A 22,953-nucleotide genomic window follows, 5' to 3' on the forward strand; every position below is an offset into this window, starting at 1 on the left:
AGCAGCAGGTGCTCTTAACTGCTGAGCCATCTCTGCAGGCTTGCTCCCTGTCCTCCTCTCTTACTTTCAACCTTTGTTTGACACGGGTTAGTTATGGCTGCTGAGAGAAGCAGGGGTAAAGGGTTATTGCACCAACATGGGCAATGAATTACTTACAGAGCCACTAAAGAAAATATCTGTGTCTTCCAGGAACTATTAACTACCCAAAGAGCCTCAGAATCAGGGTTGGTGAGCCCCTGCCCCTAATCTCTTAAATTAACTCAACTCAAGGAACAATCTGCACATATTCCATTTGGCTCCTGGCTGAGTACATTCCTGAGGATATTACAATGTAGTCATACAAGGACTACTGAATGAGGTTGGTGAGCAAGAACCAGGTAAACTATGTCCTTATGTAAGTAACTTGGTGATATAAGTTGGGTTGCAGCTGTTTCTGGGTATGTGCACAATACAGCTGGAGGTAGTACCTGAAATAGTCAAAGGCTGTTGAGTATATCTTCTCTCGAAGCACGTTTCGAATGGTTGCATTTGGAACCACATCAGCATGCAGGAGGGACAGCCCCAAGGTCAGCAGTCTGAGAGAGATTACAAGGTTGGAGCCCTGGGCAAGGGCTGAGCCTTAAGGGGTATATATGTTCTCCTAAGCAAACCCCAGAATCCCTGAATATAAACCCTATAAACATTACCAGCATATCACCATTCAGCTGTTCTCTCCCCACTGTCTCTCCTCTCTCAGACAAAGTCTCATGTATTCCAAGCTGGCCTTCAGTTCCCTTTTGGAGTGTTAAGAGTAATCCTGAATTTCTGATCCCCTTGCCTATGTCTTTTAGGTGTCAAGATTATAGTGTGTTTAAATAAAAAAGAAAATCTATGCATGGGTAAAGGTGTTGTACAAGAAAGCTCTAAAGTTAAAATTTAGGTAACTAAAATACAAGTTTTTCCTGTTCTAAGATGCAGCTAGCTCATTAGCTCAGCTCTTCCATGGACGTGCAGATGGTTGGCAAACCCACTCTGCATGTGTGCTTGGGGATGTGGTTTGTAGAGTGCTTGCCTAGCATGTCTGATGCCCCGAGTTCCATCCCTACCGTAACTGCAAAAAAATGGGTATGAAAAAACATTTTTAAACAAAATAAAGCAAACCACGCTTCATTTTTGTTGAGAGAAAAGCAAATGAACTCTATGGTGTTCTGACTGGGCCAAGACTCCTAGGCTCACAAACAATCTGCAGTTTTGTCCCCATGGGACACTGCTATGATTTCAATCCTAAGGGGTGGGGGAGGGGGTTGTCTTCCTAGTGTATGGTTTCTGCTAAACCAAGCCCCGAGCAGGGTACAAGACATAAGTAGGAAGGTACTGTTCTGCTCCTGCCTACGGTGCTGGGGTAAGACAGTGATGGAGGTCAGGAACCAAGTTGGTGGGTAAGACACAAGTGCTCTGCCCAGGGAAAAGCTAGGATATCCCACACTATCCAGTGTCAATGGGGTTTTTCTCAAGGGCCAGATCCCAGCTACAGCCTGACAGTGACATGGACCCTGTGGAACAAGCATGTCTACATGTAGCAAACAGGGTGACCCAGATGCTCTAGGGGCAAGTAGCTCTAGAGGCTCAAGTACAGGTGCAGGGGCATTGTGGACAGTCAGGCTAGGCCTAAGGCATGGTGCAAGATGAGTAGAATATAGCACAACCACTTTCCAGAGGCTGTCTATACCAGCAGAAGTATAGATGCTAGCTTCTATGCTACTGAGTCCTAGGCGATGGCCTGTGGTGGGGAGTAGATCACAAGGGAGCTTGGATATGAGGGAAAAAAGAGGTCTGACCCACCATTGCAAGGGAACAGAGACAGCAAAGAAAGGAGGAGGGCAAACTGATGATGTTTCTGAGTGCATCTGGGATTAGCCAGCTAACCCCGAGTGAGGGCTGAGCTTTTGTGGTGGTACAGACAGAGGCATTTCTGTGATGGCTACATGCTACTGAAAAGCAGCAACAGGAATCATTTTCTATAACTTGTTCCCACTGCCTTTAGAAAAGTATCAGTCAGTGACAGACTAGGTATTAACAAGAGGACTGGCCCCTCTCTGTAAGTGGTTGGAGAAGTGTTCTAATGCGCTATGAGGCCATGGTCTGGAGTTCAGGGGAGAGAAAGACAATACCTGGTAGAAGCAAGAGCTTCTACCATGCATTGGTGCTGGTCAGCCCCTCACAGACAACAGCAGAGGCCATGTTCTAGCGAGCAGGACTGTACTAGGGGACAGGGGTTGGGGAGCCTCTTAGCTAGCCAGCGGATCATGGTCTCATGCCCTCTACAAGTCTTCTTGATCGTCTCAGGACAGTGCCATAGGATTTACTCTACACTGCACAGCAGCATCGCAGGACATACCCACCCACTCCTACCATGATCTACACACTACACATGTGCCCTACATGCCAGTATCAGCACACTCAGGTAACCCAGAGAAATAGGGTCCTCACTTGAAACGTGGTCCAATGGCTGCCACATGCCTGTTCATGCTCCCCCTGGCTCCACCAATATTGAGGGACATGGAGCGCTGCAGCAGGCTTGAGAAGATCTCCACCTGGTCAGAGCTACAGTACTTGGCAATCTCAAACCGCTGGACCAGGAACTGTGGAAAGTAAACAAGCTGTGTAAGTTGTCACACATTCTCTCAGGTCAGGGTCCCTAGACCAGCTGGTGCGCTCGGCTGACCCAAGTGTCCCCAAGGCTGTCCCTACAAAGCTCAGCAGAGCTTGAGGGTAGGCACATACGTCGATCCAGATGTAGTGAGGTGTCACTTCGGGGGGACATGGTCTTGGCTGACTTGCTTCTGATGCTGCCAGGGGGTCTGCTTCCTTTGTTTCCACAGAAAAGAGGCCGAACTTCTGCTCTACTGTCATGTGCCAGGCTCCTGCCATCTCCCGCATAAACTGCAAATTGGAAAGAAAGGTCAGTGCCTCCAGAGAGTAGAGGGTGGGTGGCCGCTTTGTTTTTGAATTCCTGAATAAAGTTCAACGTGTAACTTATGCCTGTGACCCCAGTACTCAGCAGGCTGAGGCAGGAGGACAGGAATGAGTTCAAGTTCAGCCGGGGCTACATACAGAATGAGATGCTTTCTTAAAACAAACACAAAGTAAAACTGTACTGGATGAAAATAGAAGGCAAACAAAGTAAGGAGCAGCGCCCTGGAACCCATATCTCAGGGGAGCTACTCAAGTCTTTGTATGCTTCCTCCAGCTTCCCCCCACCCCCAACTGACTGTCAGCACAACTTATGGGCCCAGCATCAAGGTGCAGCACATCTTGGTTAGCATGTCCCTAATGCAGTGCAAGCTCTATCCTGGTGAAGCTGGGAAAGATGCAGGATTTCCAAGCCACAAAGGTAGGCCTTCATTAGCTTATCAGATTTGAGAGTAGCCCAGGAAGTTCAAGGGAGGGCAGGCTCTAAGTGTCAAGATCAGAGTCATCCCCTTGACCTAGTCACACTGACCCAGGGCCCTTTCTGCGTTGTGCTTGGAGGGTTGCCCAGGTAAAGCACAGTACTGTGTTCTGGAGGAGGAATGGTTACTATTTTACCCTACAGAAGCACCAGCAATGCATGGGCTATGCAGGCTTTGGTTCCCTTTCTAGCACCATTACCTACCCTCTTGCAAGACCTGGCTCAAGATGCTGGGGATCATGAGCACTAAAGAGCAAGATGGGAGCCAACTAGGCAAGGCTCAGGAGAAGCCCAGGCAGGCTTTATAAAATGACACCTCTCTTCTGCTATTCCTCATGATTCCTGAAGGCACAGATGCCATTGGGAGGCCATGAGGGTGAAGACAAAGGCCATTCATGCTAAGGTAGCATTGTTATAGGTGGGAAATGAAGAATACCAAGGAACTATATACCCTGCTGTGGCTTCTTTTGGAGTCTGGCTTCTGCCTACTGTTAGATGTATTTTTTATGGTAGAAGTCGGGGTACCAAATTGGTTGGAAGTATAGGAAACCCCAGAACTGATGGGACAAAGTAGCCAAGCAGAGGCTACGCTCCCACTCATTTGTGTAAGATCCACTTCTATAATAGGGTCTCCCAGACTCTGGGAACAAACAAATGTGGATGGTCCAAGATATAAGCAACAGGCAGCATACTAAATCTGAGAAAGCAGCAGTATGGTACAAAGAGGGAAGGTGTTTTAGATAGGGTGGCCAGAGAATGCTGATGGGATGGAAGGGAACATTGGACACAAGTCCTGGAGATGGCCAGCAGTGACATTCATCTAAGCAAAGGAAATGGGATGCAGCTAGGCAGAAATAGCCTGGGAGAGCAGGAGCAACAGGATCTAGCAGAGCTACAGCAGGGCAAATGAGAAGACAGAAGGGACAGAGGTAGGTGCAGGTGAGCTTCAGGGCCAGAACAAGTCAGTCAGTCTAAGTGAGGTGGGAAGAGCAGCAAGAGGCCTGGGAATCAGAGAGATTCAATCCAGTATAGTTTTTACTGCATGCTCCTATTGCATGTATACAGGACAGTATGGAAGCAGGGAATGACATATTCCTGTAAGTCTTGGGCATTTGAATACTTTGTCCCAGGTTAGTGGCTGTCTGAGAAGGAGTAGGAGGCATGTAATTAGGGGAGTAGATTTTTTTTTTTTTTTTTTTTTTTGGTTTTTTGAGACAGGGTTTCTCTGTATAGCCCTGGCTGTCCTGGAACTCACTTTGTAGACCAGGCTGGCCTCGAACTCAGAAATCCGCCTGCCTCTGCCTCCCGAGTGCTGGGATTAAAGGCGTGCACCACCACGCCTGGCTGGGGAGTAGATTTTTGAGGCTTGTATTTGAACAGGTCTCCAGTTGGTAGCACTGCTTAGGGATATTATAAAACCATCCTGGGTGTTGCGAGTATACAGCCTTGCTCCATTCTAGTGTTCTCAGCTACCCGCTCTGGCACCTGCTGTCATGCCTCTGCCACTTACAGACCTGCCCTCTGGAATCATCAGCTAAAATAAAGACTTATTCCACAAGTTTAGCCATGGTGTCTTATCATAGCAGGAGAAAGTAACTGACTCAGTGGGGCTGCCCTAAGGTCAGGGGAAAGACAAAGGAGGCTAGGGCCACAAATGTAGCTGGAATGCTGGGATGTGACCAAATTTTGGGTCTATTTAAAGGTAAAAAGATAAAGCTAAGAGGGCATGTTCTGGGCCATTTATAGGAAGTGTAAGATATCAATAGCAGCCTGGTCTACACAGAGATAAGACAGGTACAGCATTGTCAATAATGTGGTGTCCAAAACAGGGGGCAACTGGATCTCTACAGCCTAGGCTTTTCTGTGGTGCTGGGAACTGAACCCAGGACCTCATATGCTAACAGGTGTTTCTTCCACTGAGCTATATACTTAGAGTGGATTTTTTTCAACCAAACTAAAAAAAATGTATTTTATGTGTATGAGTGCTTTGCCTATATGTGTGTATGGGTACCATATGCATGTTAGTACTGTGAACTAAATCCAGGTAAGAACAGCAAATACTCTTAGCTGCTAAGCCATCTCTCCAGAATTCTTTCCACCTTTTTGAGATAGTCTCAGTAAATTGTTCAGGTGGGATTGAATTTTTGATCTTCTTGATTTAACTTTTTGAAAATCTAGCCACTGAGTTTGACCCTACCAGCTGGGATGCTCACTAGCTAAGCACATGGTGCTTGGTGGCAGGAGATGGCAGTGCCAGGAATGGAGGTGCTAGCAATTCTGTAGGTGATGCTGTCCTGGCAGGCAAAAGGAATGTTAGGGCACACCTGCTGAGAGGTCCTGACTGAGCCCACCCTACCTGCTTTTTTTTAGGACAAGGATTTACTGTGTAACTCTGGCTGGCCTGGAACTTGTTCTGTAGTCCAGGCTGGCCTTGAACTCAGTCGCCTTTCAAGTGCTGGGATTGAGAGTATGTACCACTATGCTCAGCCATGACGCTTTCCTGGGAAGAAGAGTCCATAAGAGAACGGTTACACTCCCACCATAGGTACTTTTAGGACCCACAGCCTGGGGCAGCTCCACCGTCCTTGCCGCTAAGCCTCCTTAGTGCTTCGAATCACCTATCCTGAAGATAGACTATAAGTTCAGATATTCAAGGGTACCTGGAATCCAAGATGCAACATGAGGGTTGACAACAGTGGTCATGACCACTGCTCTACCCTATGAAGTTGAATCAGTTCTAATTCTCAGTGGTTAGGCTCTGTGTGAGGGCTGTGGCTCTACCGGGCAAGCTTGACACTGCAGGGAAGAGACCTTACCTCAAAACCAAGTAGGCACATTACAAATAATACATGGGGGTGGGGCTGGAGAGATGTTCACAGGTTTGTATCAATGGTTGCTATTTGAGGGGTCCTGGGTTCTGTTCCACACACCCATATGTTAGCTCCCAGCCATCTCTAACTTCAATTCCTGGGGATTTGATGCCCTCTTCTGACCTCCTTACATACAAGACATACATGAAGTACACAGACATATGTGCAGACAAAATAACTACCTACATTAAATAAATCAACAAAAATAAACATATAAAAATACTGTATAAAAATTTCCTTTAGACTATGGTATATAAGATGTACATGATACATATATGAATATGTGTCTTACATATAAGATTTGTTTCCCATAAAATGTATTTCAGTCTCTACATGCAAATATTCCATAATCTAAGAAAAAATCCCAAACCTGAATTAGCTTCTGTGCTTATCGTGTCAGATAAGTGATACTCAACAAGTATAATCTTGCCTGGAGGCTCCAGGAAAAAGTAACTCTAGAAACACAGACCCAGGACAAAATGGCTGATTCCATAATTAGCAAGTCTAGAAAGCAATTACTCCCAGTCAGCTCTGACATCAGCAGGTGTATAACAGACATCCCTCCAGCCTCACAAGACACTGCTCTTTATTCCGAGCCTTCCATATATAGTCTGTACCAGCCACTCCAACATCATCATACCTTTTGCTACATACAGTGTTCTTTCTGGAGACCAGAGTTTACGAGAGTGGCAGTGTCCAGGGTCACAGTACTCACTGGTAGCTCAGCCAAGGCAGCTTCTCTTCCACGTGCAATCCCACCCACACACAGAGCTAAGCGAGGTCAATGTCCTACCGGCACTTCCACTCCATTCTTGCCAGCCAGCAGCCACTCCCAGCAGGCTAGTGCAGTCTCCATGCCATGCTCATTGAACATTCGGAGGGGACCCCAACACAGATGATGAAGGAGCTGTGGATCACAATCTAGAACCAAACACAAATTAGTCAAGGGCTCCTGACTCTGGCTGGGCCTGAACATGGGTTCTCTAGGCTGTGATGAAAGCCAGTCCTATCTAGGGCCAATAATGCCTTTTATTTACAGCTAGCTCATCAGAGATTTCTACTAGCAGACCGCCTGTTCCTTCTTTGACAGAATTCCAGGTTATCAAGGATTTCTAAGCAAATATTCACTTAGAAATGAACCCAGAATTCCATGGGCCTTGTGCCTGTTACCTTTGCTGCTAATGAGCATTGCCGTCAATTTGAACATGGCTTGTGTATAGTGCTGAGGATGACTGTGGTCCAAAGCTGTGATCAGATCTTGGACCATCATTTTGTTCAGGTCAGACATCTGGCCTGTGGCACCTGAGAACCGAATCATTCCATGTACCTGTGAAGAAGTACACTTATTAGCAGCTGTGCACTGAGTCCGGCCCCCGAGTGAGACCCTGGCTACCAGCTCACTCAGCTCACAATAGGACTGGCTAGAGTAGAGCTCATCTTAGTGGTGCGGTCATTGAGCATAGCTCCGGGAACTATATAGTGGCATTTTCACCAACAATGATTCTTTTTTTTTTTTTTTTGGTTTTTCGAGACAGGGTTTCTCTGTATAGCCCTGGCTGTCCTGGAACTCACTTTTGTAGACCAGGCTGGCCTAGAACTCAGAAATCCGCCTGCCTCTGCCTCCCGAGTGCTGGGATTAAAGGCGTGAGCCACCATGCCTGGCCCAACAATGATTCTTGAGGATGGAGACATAGTCTCATCAGTGTACATAGTGTTAAGCCAGGACAAGGTTTATGAATATAAGCTAGATAAATAAACTTCCTTCAGAGTCAATTAATCACTCAAACAACAAAACTGCTTCACAATCTTTTCATATATAATTTTTTTGCAGAAAGCGTTACTTTCTTATTCATATACTTGGCTATACAGGAGATATGACTCTTTCCAAAAAATAAATCCAGGGCTCAAAGGCAGACTTTCTCCTTCCACAGCATCATTCAAAATGACATAGAATAAGCTCTCTCTGCAGTTCTCAGCATGAGGTTAGCCTATGCTGAGTACAAGACTCACAGAAAAGCAGCCATTGGACTGAGCAAGAAGCAGTGTTCAGGGGAGGCGAGCCTACCCTCAGAAGACCACTCTGATAAATTTCATGAGATTTCAGTCTCCACCTTCAGTGTCAACTAGATTTGAATTTGTGGAAGAGAAAACTGAAATACGACAGGTGAGTGATTTGGTTGGCCTGGAATAAACTCTGAGTGAAAACCCTGTGTGGAGCCAGCAGACACGGTTCCTGGACCTACTTCAGACAAGTTGTTTAGCCTCAGGAGCTGGGTTTCTTTACCTGCAAGTGTCCAGGAGAATGCGTGACACTCCACATGTTTGCTACCACATAACAAAATGCCGTGGCATGCCTGAGTGTGCCCAATGATATCACTTTCTTGCAGAGGTGCTAAGTAGCTGCCACAAATGCCCTGGAGTGTGATACTGAGCACCAGCACCCAGGCTCCTCAAGGCAACTGAGTGAGTAAACTCCACATCACCCAGACCCCTCTTTCGCATTCCACTATGAAAGAGCTAAATAGCACGAAGTCAAGATGCTCAGAACAGTTCTGCATAAAGGCAAGAGAAGTACCTCGCCGGCATAGCGGTTGCGCAAATTCAAGGATGCCATGAAGTTGGAGTAATCTTTCTTCACACAGGCCGGGCGCTCAGTTAGCTGAGTTGCCTATAGACAGGTGCAGAGAGCTGTTTTAGATGCTGAAACATATTTTTCTTATGTTTAACCCAAGCCCTGGTAAGACATCAAGCTCTGATACAGACCATTCAACCTTCAGGGCGCCGAGCTAACATGACCACTAGACATCAGCATGCCTCACGGAAAAGTTTTATTTTTTTCCCCGAGACAGAGTTTCTCTGTATAGCCCTGGCAGTCCTGGAACTTGTTCTGTAGACCAGGCTAGCCTCAAACTCAGAGATCTGATGCCTCTGCCTCCCAAGTGCTGAGATTAAAGGTGTGCGCCACCACACATAAATAACTCTGGTCTCCACATTTGTGTAGGAGAGCTATCTCTTTTAAGAATGTGGAGTTGGGGACTATAGAACAGAGGCACCTTAGCCAGGATCTCAAGCACAACCAACAATCAAACATAGAACAAAAAGCATCCTTTCCTATTTACCAAGAATCTAGTCAGTTAGATGTAGTGGCCCACACCTTTAATCCTAGCACTTGGGATTGAGACACAGATGGATCTCTTTGAGTTTAAGGCCAGCCTGACAAGCCAGGGCTTCATAATGGGATATTCTAAAACAAACCAAAAACCAAAACCAAACTAAAACAAACAGCAACAACAACCCAAGTGTCTTCTCCTTACTTATAACCTATAACTTTCTAGGACAAAGATGAAAATCCTTCCAGCAAAACAGACCCTTGCGAGCTAGCTGGCTAGTACCTAAAAAAGAGCACTTGGCTTTAAGCTCTGCTCATATGGTCTCCAAGTGGTGGAGAGCTCAAGGCTGGGGATCCGATCCTGAAACAGGACACTAAGGTAGAGAAAATCTTGGAAACAAGAGAAGGGAAACAAAGAAGCCCCGCACTCTGAGATCTGTTTGAAGCATTTGAAGATTACAGCACAGTGTGCTAACAGTCTGAGGCCCTTCTCCCTTCCCAGCCACGAACCTGCAGTTTCCTGCAGTGGTCTCAGCAGAGACTAGCAGATGCAGCAGCTTCCATTTCATGTTATCATATGGTAAGAGGAAGCCCAAGGTGTCTCTGCAGCTGTCTCCCTCTCCTCCCTTATCCGGTGAGAGGGAAGGGTCAGAGTCTCAGCAATCCTCGGGGATGCAAGTGCTGATGCCTAGTGCAAGCTGTACCTCCATGTGGACATGCCTTCCTTTCTTCCCAGAGCCTCTCTTAACCCATGTACCTAAACACATCTATTAATACCTAAGGGCCACATAGTAAGACACTCTCTCAAACCAAACCAAACCAACTTTGATACAATTTCTAAAGCTGCTTCAGTTCTGTTAATCCAGACATCCCTTTCAGCAGCAAAGCTTCAAATCCTGGCTAGGTCTGAGCTGAGGACTCTAAAATTCTAGGGGACTTCTTCAGCCTGAGGACGGTGACAGTGTAGAGCTGTGTCTCTGTCCTCTAAGTGCTGACAATGTACTGTGCACTGTTAAGAGTAGAAAGGCGGCGGGGCATGGTGGCGCACGCCTTTAATCCCAGCACTTGGGAGGCAGAGGCAGGTGAATTTCTGAGTTCAAGGCCAGCAGGTCTACAGAGTGAGTTCCAGGAGAGCCAGGACTACAGAGAAACCCTGTCTCGAAAAAAAACAAAAAACAAAACAAAACAAAACAAAAAACAAAACCCCCAAAACAAACAAACAAACAAAAACCAAACTCCAAAATACCCAAAACAAAACAGATAAAGTTGGGGAGGGGCATGTGTGTATTTGAGCACCTGCAGGAAATAGAATCATGAAGTCCAGTGAGTATTCTAGACCAGCAGTTCTTAACCTGTAGGTTGTGACCTCTTTGGGAGCCCCATATCAGATATCTTGCATATCAGATATTTATATTACAACCATAACAATAGCAAAGTTACAGTTATGAAGCAGCAACAAAATAACTTTATGGTTGGGAGTCACCAAAACATTATAACTGCATTAAAGGGTCCCAGCTTTAGGAAGGTTGATTCCAGACAGACTTGACTATGATATAATGCTGTGTATGTCTGAGAAACCAGTTTCTTTACTCTATAGATACTAGAAAGTCATATTTCATCTATGTATCAAATTTTACCTTCAAAAATCTACACATTTCAAAACTTAATCTCAACAGAGAAATGCCTGTTTGTATGGGCACTTCTTCTGGACCCTCATCAACCCCCATCTGTCAACAGAACGCCTATGTACCTCACAAACGTGTGGGATATGGGAGCTGAGGGGCCGTTCATGAAAATCTCCATATGGACTGAGTCCTTCCCCCTATCACAGGCTAGGGGCTCACTGTTCCTTAGGATATTTACACATACCCCAAGAGTTGTGTTCTGCTTGTTGTAGCCGGCAAAATGAAGGATGCTCTCAGTGGCCATGGCCAATCCTGTGTGCTGAGACAGTCCTGACACCCAGTTCTGATGCTTGTTCAGATATTCCTGAAATTAAAGCAAGCAAGCTACTTCATTGACATAAAGGAAAACGCTAGAAGCATAAAGCAGCAGATCAGATACCAGGCTATAGCGCAAGATCTCCTCTGACTTGCCAACTGTGGGACCATCAAGGAGAAGATCTTTTCATTTATAAATGAGAAGGAGGAGCCCTGATCTCTGAGTGGCTGTTGACATGATCTATACGAGGACCATTCTGACTGCAAATATGCAATATGGCAAGTGTTCTCTCTGCCAAATGCTGGAAAACAAACTGTATCGCTTCAGGCCTGCTGTGAACATGTAGATTTCTGTTTTGCTAGGGCAGCACTTTGCTACTGAGGGACCTGTGAAATGGACACTGGGAACCAGAACAAGTATCTGAGCACATCTGTTGGCTAGCAGGAAGGCACCAGTGATGCAGGATACTTGATCACACTGTGAATCCCAAGATTGTGTTATTAACTTAAAAAAGCCTGCTTCTAGTTGTGGTGTGGCTCAGCCCTTAGCACACACCTCTGGCTGGAATACAGACATGCCCTTAGTATACACCTTTAATCCCAAATCATGAAAGTAAAGCTAGCTTTTAGAAGGAAGCACCCGTGTTTGAAAGTGATGTCTGAGTGGTAGACAAAGTAATGAATCAGAGAAAGATTTGACAGAATAGGCCTGGAGAGACGGCTCAGTGGTTAAGAGCACTGTCTGCTCTTCCAGAGGTCCTGAGTTCAATTCCCAGCAACCACACGGTGTCTCAAAACCATCTGTAATGGGGTTCTGATGCCCTCTTCTGGTGTGTCTGAAGACAGCTACAGTGTATTCACATACATTAAATAAATAAATAAATAAATAAATAAATAAATAAATAAATCTTAAAAATTTTATGAGGACAGTTATAGAGAGACAACAAGCTAGACACAGGTGAAGATAAAAGGAGCCAGATTAGAACATATTGCCATAGTATGAGGCCAAGCAGAGCAATTCAGGAGAAACTGAGAGAAGCCAGATTGAATCAGTCAGCTTGGAGAGGAGTTTGAGCCAGAACAACTAAGTTGAAGCCGCCAAATAGAGATCAGAAAGAACTAGAAAGGGTTGTGCTTATTCTGGAGGAAGTCTCAGAGGCTGAAACATTGTAGGCCTAGACTAGATTATATAGAGGCTAGAAGCTTCCAAGTCTAGGCCTAGGTTAGCAGACAGAGGCAATGAGCATCAGAGACATTTAAATCAGGCACATAAAAGTTATTTTTACACACCAGAGCAGAACAAGAGGAAAAAGAATGTTTTTACTCTTGGAATGACATATTCTCATCACCACAGGAGCAGTACAGGAGAAAGCACACATGGAAGAAACATTATGACCCTTTCAAGCCTCCTTATATTCCCTTTTCTTTCCTTTTTTCTTCTCAAGACAGGGTTTCTCTGTGTAACCCTGGATTGGAACTAGCTCTGTAGATCAGGCTGGCCTTGAACTCACGGAGATCCACCTGCCTCTGCCTCCTGAGTTCTGGATCAAAGGCGTGCACCACCACTCAGTTTCTATTTTCTTTTTAAGGTTGTTTGTCTAAAAAAATTGCTGGAGTGGATGACCTCTATCTACTGATTCCTTTTTGTTTCCTGAAACCTTTAGGTATGAAAGGACTCCTGTTTTCATTAGTATATACGGCTCCTTTCCTCTACGTGACATGAAACCCGATATTTCTCAAATATTAATGATTTGGCAAAAAAATTCTGAAGACTTTCAGTGGATAAATATTAAAATTACACAGTGTCAAAGTGTGGCCTTTATCATCAGGTGTGGCTTGTCCTCTTCTGTGTATGAATCTGGGTCCAGGTGATCCCTCTTTCAGCATTCCTCAGTCCTTGCTGATCAACCCCTTTGCAGAGGGAAATCCTAGGCACAAGCCAGGGATTCTTGCTCAGTGCATTTCAAACTGACTCTCAGTCTCTCAGAGCCAGCTGCTTAGCCTTTAAACCCAGCACCCAGGAGGCAGAGGCAGGTGGATCTCTATGACTCAAGACCAATCTGGTGGTCTACATGGTGAGTTCCAGGATAACTGGGGTAGATAGAGAAACCCTGAAATACAAAAACAAAAATAAATGAACAAAACTAGCTTGCCCTTAAATGTTCTCCTGAGGTCCCACAGGCTTCACTCAGCAGCTCTGCTCCCTGGTACATCAGGTTCTTTCTAGTGGTACCTTTTTTTTTTAAATCTAATTCCTTTAAAGACAACTTTTCCCTTCTATATTCTGTGACATTTTTGTTCTCTTTGCAAGTCAGAACTTTAGTCTGAAGAAATGCAGATGTATGTATGTATGTATGTATGTAGCCTAGACAGAGCTTCACTGAGACTCAAGTCTTTGATTGTCTGCTCACTGGCCTTCATCAAGGCCCTGCACTAAGGTGCACATAATGCACCAAGCCTGGGTGGCCTGTGCCACTGTCCCTGACCCCCATGTTGTCCCAACTCACCTTGCAAGCAGCCACAATCCTCCCACAGCCTTAACACCTTATAGTGGTCAGAGCCAGGCCCACTAACCTGAGAAGCACACTCACCCCAAATGGTATGTCCAACAGATAACCTGTGAAGTTATATTCTGACTACTTTTTGATGTTTGCAGAAAGTACCTGTAGGTGGGACTTAGTGACCGTGGGTGCCCACTTCATAGCTTCCTGTAGGATCATTCCACAGCGTGCAGCAAAGTCTTTCACGATGCTCTGGAAGTTAGACAACCTGAAATCAGCCTATCTAGGTTATAGTGACTGTTACAGGCTAAACTGTCTTCTTCAAAGTCTTATGTTGAAGCCCTGATCCTCAGAAACTCAGGATGAGACTGTACTTGGATAGGGCTTTGAAAGAGGTGATTAAATTAAAGGCCACTGAGGGAAAGCTGAGCCTAATACAGCTGGTATATTTATGCAAGGAAGAAATGTGGAGACATCAGGGACACCCCTCAGAGGGAAGACCACATGAGAACACAGAAGGATTCTGCTTTCCAAGGAGTGATCTCAGAAGACTCCCCTGCTAACACCTGGTTCTCAGACGTTTTATGCCCATCATTGTGAGGAAATTTCTTTCCTTAAGCCCCCTAGTCTAAGGTAATGGATATGGAAGCTTTATCAGTGACTATGTACTAACACCAAAACTCCAGGGCACAGGGATTCTGAGTACACTATGGTCTGTGGTTCTTGCAGAGGCTGTGTGGTAGATCTAACAACATAAACAGTCTATCTTAAGACTACCGTCCAACATGTCCTGAGTCAGTCAATAAATGAAAAGGCATGTTCTAGGGCTAGAGATATGCCTCAGTGGTTAAAGAGCACTGTCTTCCAAAGGTCCTGAGTTCAATTCCCAGCAACCACATGGTGGCTCACATCTGTAATGGAATCTGATGCCCTCTTCTGGTGTGTCTGAAGACAGCATCAGGACAGTGTACTCACATACATAAACTAAACTAAAATAAATAAATAAATAAATAAATAAATAAATAAGAGAAAGAGAAAGAGAAGGCATGTTCTAGATGGGAAAAAAGTCCGCACAGGTGCCACACCATTATGTCCAGGTGGAGAGGCCTAGGTTAAGGCAGGGCCCTGCCCAGGCTGGAAGAATGCTGGGCCAGTTCAGTACTCTGTAGCAGGGGCTCCTTCTCAGACTCAAAAGGGAGAGGAGCTATCAAGACATCTTCCTTATCTGGGGCTACGTTACCATTTTCGAAGGGTATGGCAAAACCAGAGTCCGTCATTCTATTCTACAGTGAACAAGTTGGCATGCTTCTTTTAGGACTGAACTCTAAAATTCATGCTTGCTCAATGCATGCTGATAGCTGACTCATAGCTAGAAATGCCTTTGGCAGCTAAAGCAGTCATGCTGCAGAGTCAGGGACACTGAGTTCCGGGAAGCCACAGGCCTGGAACACAGACAGGATCAGGAATTCAGGAGCTCCCCCTGAAGTGGGCACGGCCAAGAACCTGGGGACTCAGGGACCTAAGGTATTTTGAACACCTGTCTTGACTGCCCCAGGGAAGACCTCATTCTAGGGGACCAGGTGGGACTTACCTCCCGGGCTTCGTATGTGTCAGGAACCGTGATCCGATAGGGGGCATCAGGAATGTCATAGTAAGGTTGGTCCTTGTGAATATCCTAGAAACAACAGACCCCTTAGCCTTCAAGGCTGCTTCTGCCAAGCATGTGACATAGTCAACATGTCACATGCCCCTCATGGACTCCCAAACTTGCTACAGCCTAGCGAGAGACATCAGGGGATAATTTGGGTACCCACTCCATTTACCACCTGTACATAAGTGAGGCTCAGGGGTATTATTGGAGTTAGCACAACACATAGTGGGAGGCTAATGTGTTAGGTACACACTGGAACACTCACAGCACTTAGTGATAGTGACAGGGTCTGCAGGATGTCCAACATGGTCTTCAGCACAGTCCCGCTCCAGAGCAAGTGTGGAAACCTACAGCAAGAAGGGTTCTCAGGGCTGAGGAGATGAACTCTTCAGGAACCTACACTGTCCACCTCTAGGGCTTCCCCTGCACAGGCAGGAGCCCATTGAGACACAGCACCTATCCACCGCTCTCTCCACCGTGAGGTGTATGGAGCTGGTCAGAAATGTTCTTGACCAGTCTTAATGATTTAAAAATAAAAATGCCACTCTAACAGTTCTGTTTTACAAACGATAAGTTTCTGTGTACAACTTTTCTAAGTGTGCAAATAAAATGATACATTTTTTTCAAAAAAAAAAAAAAAAAAGAAATGTTCCCAGGTCCTGCCCATCCTACCTCTGAGGGCAAATACAGGCCACAGCCCTCCTTTCCAAAGCAGTCCTAGTGTTTTATGGTGGCTCCCCAGTATTACTCACATTAGGACACCAACAGAAAACAAGAATACTGAGGTAAAGCAGTGGGGTGAAGTAACAGGTCATGGGCTGGAAGGGCACTGCCTTGTGCAGCAATCATCTTATATGTAGCCTGGCTTGGATGTACACCTTACTTGCATGGCTTGGTCCTTGTGGATATCCTGGCTGGCTCCTGACCTATCCTCAGATTCTGCAGCTGCCTCAGGAAGCTGAAGGCAGGCTGTGTGCTAATTTGGCCTTTATACTTCAGAGGCTACCCAGCTTACCTTCTGAAAGGGGTTATGTCTAAGCCTACTTAGTCTCTTAGCACAATCAGTGGGAAAATACAAGGGTAAGCTTTTATTCTGAGAAACTCAAAGGATCCTTATTCTCCTGGGGGGACTTCTAGCTAAATCCTGGGTTAGGAGATAGTGAGGTTATTTTAGTTAATACCAATGGCTGAGAATGAGTATGTTTCTAGGCTAAAATATAGGCTTTAACGAACTCACTGACATTCTTCAGGGAGCTGTATCACCCCTGAATATTTGTTCTGACTTTGTTATATTCTGGGCTGTTGTTGTAATGGTGGTTTTTCCGTGTTCCAAGCTATCAACATTTATATACATATAAAGCACTAGAGAGAAATCAAACTTACTTATCCACCAGACCAGATAGGTATTTGTCAGCTACTCTCCTTATCCTCTTATGAATGTGGTTGAAGTTCACCAGCAGAAACTGGGCATGCCGCTCCAGCTCCTCTTCATTCTCCTTGGTCTTAGCCTAGAACAAGAAGACAGGTACCATAGGGCTCTCCTGTGTGTCTCCAGCAGGCACCCGCTGGCACTCAGGCAGGCTTACTTTTTCTGCCATCATGTTCAGGAAAGCATCAAACACTTTGTCAGCAACAGCAATGACACACTGCATCATCCCTGCAATGAGAGGGAGTTCCAAGGATTAGGATAGTCAAAGTTACCAACAAGCTCAGACTCAGAGAGGGCAGTTCCAGGGCTCAGGCACAGTCACAAAAGTTACCAACAAGCTCAGATGCACAGAGCTGCAGAGTACACCTGCCATAACCAGTCTGCAGCTGTCAGAAGGAGGAAACCTGGTGCCACACTATCACCCGATTCTCCCACTCATGTCCCTTTTCTGTTCCTGGAGCGAATCCTGGACACCGCACAGAATTTCCTCATATCTCTTTGTCTCTTATAACTGTGTTGATCCCTCAGTCTGTTCTTGGACCTCATAAACTTGATACTTTAAGGAAACAGCTAATTGATAGAAGGATTTCAATTTAGCTATCTGAGACCTATTCATTAGTGTAGGATTCAGGGGACTTGGAATGCTGGAAGTGATACGATTCATATTCATTCATTCATTCATTCATTCATTCATTCATATTCTCTCTCTCTCTCTCTCTCTCTCTCTCTCCCCTCTCCCCTGCCTCCCCGCCATGGGGTTTCTTAAGACATGGTTTGACTGGTTTGCTTCTCATGTGTAGACCAGGCTAGACTTGCACTCGTGGTAGTACTCTGACCTGAGACTTATGGGTGTGTGCTAGCATACCTGTTTCTCTTGTCTCATTGTATCTGGGGGCTATGGCATCTACCATAAGTTATTTTGAAAAAATAATTATGTGTGTATGTCTCTGTGTGTTTATGTGCATGTGTATGTACTAGCGTTCATAAAGGCCAGAAGGGGCATTGGACTCCTTGGAGCTAGCTGTGTTACAGGAATTTGCCTGATATGGGTGCTGGGACTCAATATCAGCAGTTCTCTTAATTGCTGAGCCATCTCTCTAGTCCCCAAATTGAAAGTCATTTAAGGGTTGACATGACGTTCAAAACCTTTCCGATATCAGAGCCTGTCCTGGCAAAAGCCCAACTGTAATATCACTACTTGGGTGGTGAAGGCCAGACCACAAATTCAAGTCTAATCTGAGCTGTATGACCCTGTTTAAAGGAAAAAACCCCCCCAAAAAAAAAACAAAAAACCCAGCCAGACTCATGGTGCATGCTTTTAATTCCAGCACTCGGAAGGCAAAGGCAGGGCAATCTCTGAGTTTGAGGCCAATCTAATCTACAGAGTGAGTTCCAGGAGAGCCAGGACTACACAGAGAAACCCTGTCTTTATTTTTTTTATTATTAGATATTTTCTTTTTGTGTGTGTGTGTTTATTTTTTTTTAATTACGTAATTTCCTCAATTACATTTCCAATGCTATCCAAAAAGTCCCCAATACACTCCCCCCCCCCCAGTCCCCCACCCACCCACCCCCACCCCTTGGCCCTGGCATTCCCCTGTACTGGGGCATATAAAGTTGGCAAGTCCAATGGGCCTCTCTTTCCAGTGATGGCCTACTAGGCCATCTTTTGATACAAATGCAGCTAGAGACAAGAGCTCTGGGGTACTGGTTAGTTCATAATAATGATCCACCTATGGGGTTGCAGTTCCCTTTAGCTCCTTGGGTACTTTCTCTAGCTCCTCCATTGGGGGCCCTGTGATCCATCCAATAGCTGACTGTGAGCATCCACTTCTGTGTTTGCTAGGCCCCGGCATTGTCTCATAAGAGACAGCTATATCTGGGTAGATATTTTCTTTATTTACATTTCAAATATTATCCCCTTTCCTAGTTTCCTCTCCAATGCCCCCCCCACCCCATTTCCCCTCCCCCTGCTCACCAACCCACCTGGCTCCCTATTCCTGGCCCTGGCAGTCCCCTATACTGGGGCATAGAACCTTCACAGGACCTAGGGCCTCTCCTTCCATTGATGACCAACTAGGCATCCTCTGCTACATATGCAGCTAGAGCCATGAGTCCCACCATGTGTTTTCTTTGGTTGGTGGTTTAGTCCCAGGGAGCTCTGGAGATACTGGTTAGTTCATATTGTTGTCCCTCCTATGGGGCTGCAAACCCCTTCAGCTCCTTGGGTACTTTCTCTGGCTCCTACATTGAGGACCCTGCACTCAGTCCAATGGATGGCTGTGAGCATCCACCTCTGTATTTGTCAGGCATGAGAAACCCTGTCTTGAAAAACCAAAGGGGGAAGGGGGCTGGAGAGATGGCTCAGTGGTTAAGAGCACGGTCTGCTCTTCCAGAGGTCCCAAGTTCAATTCCCAGCAACCACATGGTTGCTTACAACCATCTGTAATGGGATCCAATGTTCTCTTCTAGTGTGTCTGAAGACAGCTACAGAGTGTACTCACATATATACCATAAATAAATCTTAGAAAGAAAAGAAAGAAAGAAAAGAAAAGAAAGACCAAAGGTGGGGGAAAAGGAAAAGAAAACCTAAACTAAGTAAGTGTATACAATGCACATATATACATGCATACAGTCATACAACACACAAAGTAAAAATAAATGGAAAATCATATGAGCTATTTACATAATATTTACATTGTACTGGGTAATATAAGTAATACAAAATGACTTACAACATACCTGCAGATGTGTGTAGCTTCTATGCAAACTCTATGCCATTTTATAAAAGGGACAACTTGAAATGAAGTCTCCCTATTTTTTTTTTTTTTTTGGTTTTTCAAGACAGGGTTTCTCTGTATAGCCCTGGCTGTCCTGGAACTCACTTTGTAGACCAGGCTGGCCTCGAACTCAGAAATCCGCCTGCCTCTGCCTCCCAAGTGCTGGGATTAAAGGCGTGTGCATCCATGCCCGGCTAAGTCTCCCTATTTTTGTTCTACATTTTATACTAAACTTGACTCTTTTTAGAACATCATTATGATTCATACCATTTATAATGTCAACTCATTTCAATTAAGCAAAGTTACAAAAAAACACTATTTACATTCAACAAGCAACAGAAAGATGCTTCAGATCCATAAGTGACTATCTAAGGAGCCTTGGTTCTTTTTAGCAGGAGAGACCAGTGTCTGGATACTAGCCTGCTGCTTGTACACAGAAAGTGAACTGTTTTGGGTCTTTGCAGACTGACAAAATCAGAAGAATGTGTTTTTAAAATTAAATTAAATTTCTTTTTCTGGTTCTGAGAATTGCATCTAGGGTCCCATACATGCCCTCTATCATTGAATTACATCCCCATAACCTCCCTTTGTGTATGAGTTCTGTATGCTTGTCTGTATACCTGTGTGGGATGCACATGGAGACACCAGAGAAGGACACTGGGTATTTTTTCCTATCACTATTTATCTAAGTTTTCAGAAGGTTCTCTGCTAAAGCCAAAGCTTGCCTCTTTGTTAGGATGTTGCTGTTTGGTTAGGATGTTTGGGTTAGGACGTTGCCGTTTTTGTTAGGACGGCTGGCCAGGGAAAGCTTGGATCCAGCTGGCACACAGCCATTTTCAGCTTTTACAAGAGTGTTGGGAATTCTTGCTGGGTCTTCACAGCAAACACCCTTACCTACTGAGAAATCTTTCCAGCCCTCTTTCTGCTTTTTTGAATCTCTAAGTTAATCAGGTTTGCCCTGAATTTGCAATTATCCTGCTTCAGCCTCCCAAGGAGCCTGGATACCTACCCAGCCATTTGACATCATCTCGAGTATCCTGCTCTGTCTTTGAACACCGTATGTAGTTGAGATGACCCTGAACTTCTGATCCTCCTGCCTCCACAACCAAGGGCTTGGGTAACAGCGAATACTAGTACACCAGGAACTGAACACAGGGTCTTAGGCCCACAGGGAAGCACCCTACCCACTCAACAATAACCCAGGCTACCCTGGATTATTTAAAAAAAAAATTAAAAAAAGGAGCCGGGCAATCGTAGCGCATGCCTTTAATCCCAGTACTTGGGAAGGCAGAGCAGATTTCTGAGTTCAAGGCCAGCCTGGTCTCCAGAGTGAGTTCCAGGACAGCCAGGGCTACACAGGGAAACCTTGTCTCAAAAAACAAAAGAAAACAAAACAACAACAAAACAAAGGTCTTTAGAGGGCTGGAGCGATGGCTCAGTGGTTAATAGCACTTAACAGCGCTGCCTGCTCTTCTAGAGGACCTAGGTTCCACTCCCAGCACCCATATGGCAGCTCACAACTGTCTGTAACTTCAGTTCCAGGGGATCCAACACCCTCAAACAGACAGACATGCAGGCAAAATAGGTTATAAAATAAAAATAAATCATTTTTAAAAGGAAAAAAGTATTTTACATTTATTATTTATTCTGCGTGCACATGTGCACTTGTATTTCACAGTGCAGGTGGATTTTAAGTGTCAGAAGACAATTTTGGGGGGGGGGTGTTTCGAGACAGGGTTTCTCTGGAACTCACTTTGTAGACCAGGCTGGCCTTGAACTCAGAAATCTGCCTGCCTTTGCCTCCCGAGGGCTGGGATTAAAGGCGTGCGCCACCACGCCCGGCAAGTGTCAGAAGACAATTTATAGAGTCAGTTCTCTCCTTCTACCACAGAGGTCCCAGGGATCAAACTTAGGCTGACAGGCACAAGTACTTTTCTCTGCTGAGCCATCTTGATGTACTACCTTGCCTTATTTTTAAGGTTATATATTTTATGAAGATACTTTCAATGGAGTATGTAACATCATAAAACTATTTTCTCTATGTGACAGAAAATAGGAAATATTCTTTTCTTTTTCCTACTCAAGCTCAATTTATCATGAAAGTACTGTAATAATGAGCTTACCAGATTTGTCTTTTTGAATAGCTTTATCCTCAAAGTAGCAGAACATTACCTGGAAGCGATCGGGATCTGTAGAACGCAGTACCCTAACAAAGAGAGCAGCATTGAACACACTTTACAAACATGTAACTCTCCCTTTCCCATCAGAGACCCGCCACTGTTCTGAACTGGTTTGGCTTACAGGATACCATCTCTGCTGTTTATAGGAGCACACACTCATTTGGAGTTTCTACAGGCTGATGTATTACCATTTAGTAATAAAGTCCTATCTCCTTCAACCCACAGAGAGGTTAAATGAACCAAGGCTTTTTCTTTTTTCTTTCTTTGGTTTTCTGAGACAGCCTTTCTCTGTATAGCTCTGGAACTCACTGTGTAGACCAGGCTGGCCTAGAACTCACAGAGGTCCACTTGCCTCTGCCTCCTGAGTTCTGGGATTAAAGTCATATGCTACCATGCCCACCTTGAGACCTGCATTCGGGATTTCTTTACCTTTGGCATATTCTGGGCCATTCTTGGGGTTTTGATTGCATGTGTATATGTCTGTATGCTGTGTGAGTGGGTGCCTGCTGAGGCCAGAGTTAGAGGGGACTGTAAACTGCCTTATGCGGGTGCTGGAAATCATGGCAAGTCCTCAGAATCACTGTGCCATCTGTCCAGCTCCTTCTTCATTTTTGTGAGTCATGGTTTCATGTAGCTTAGGCTGGTCTCAAACTTATACCAATCCTTCTGTCTTGGCTTCTCCAGTGTGACACATCACACACACACACACGTATGTACATGGGTACGTAGTTCTGGCTGTCCACCTGCCTCTGCCTACCAACTGCTGGGATTAAAGGACCCCTTCCCCTCCCCCTGCCACCAACAGTTGTTTGCTTTCTAAATGCTTGTAGTTCTTGGGAGGAGTTGAAAAAGTCCCACATCTATCAACATTCGCTTCAATGTGTGTGGAGGTGAAGGCTCGTGTACCTCATGTACTCCAGCCGATACACAGACAAGAGATAGGTAGACATGGCAAAGTCCAGCTTGTTGATGAGGGCAGACACCTCAGGAGGAGGATCTAGCAAGTTGATGATGGTACTTCGGAGCTCACTCAGTTCAGCCTGGAGGGAAAGAAATACTCAAG

The 22,953-nt window shown here is 45.3% G+C and overlaps 1 protein-coding gene across 1 annotated transcript in view; it reads right to left on the bottom strand.

Moving 5' to 3' along the window:
* The window catches only part of Pi4ka (phosphatidylinositol 4-kinase alpha), a 126,116-nt gene that overhangs the window by 19,669 nt on the left and 83,494 nt on the right, over positions 1–22,953 (bottom strand). Inside the window, exons 22-35 of the mRNA XM_085832403.1 lie at positions 22,797–22,930; positions 21,834–21,916; positions 17,088–17,158; positions 16,885–17,009; positions 15,767–15,848; positions 15,442–15,525; positions 14,013–14,102; positions 11,279–11,398; positions 8,876–8,968; positions 7,471–7,627; positions 7,094–7,221; positions 2,764–2,922; positions 2,470–2,621; positions 468–575 (exon numbers count right to left, since the gene is read on the bottom strand). Of these exons, the coding sequence (XP_085688529.1) occupies positions 468–575; positions 2,470–2,621; positions 2,764–2,922; positions 7,094–7,221; positions 7,471–7,627; positions 8,876–8,968; positions 11,279–11,398; positions 14,013–14,102; positions 15,442–15,525; positions 15,767–15,848; positions 16,885–17,009; positions 17,088–17,158; positions 21,834–21,916; positions 22,797–22,930 (1,586 nt within the window). The remainder of the gene's footprint in view (positions 1–467; positions 576–2,469; positions 2,622–2,763; positions 2,923–7,093; positions 7,222–7,470; positions 7,628–8,875; positions 8,969–11,278; positions 11,399–14,012; positions 14,103–15,441; positions 15,526–15,766; positions 15,849–16,884; positions 17,010–17,087; positions 17,159–21,833; positions 21,917–22,796; positions 22,931–22,953) is intronic.

Source organism: Mus caroli, unplaced genomic scaffold, assembly GCF_978045245.1.
Source record: "Mus caroli unplaced genomic scaffold, Mus_caroli_1 scaffold_17, whole genome shotgun sequence".
Taxonomy (NCBI): Eukaryota; Metazoa; Chordata; class Mammalia; order Rodentia; family Muridae; genus Mus; species Mus caroli.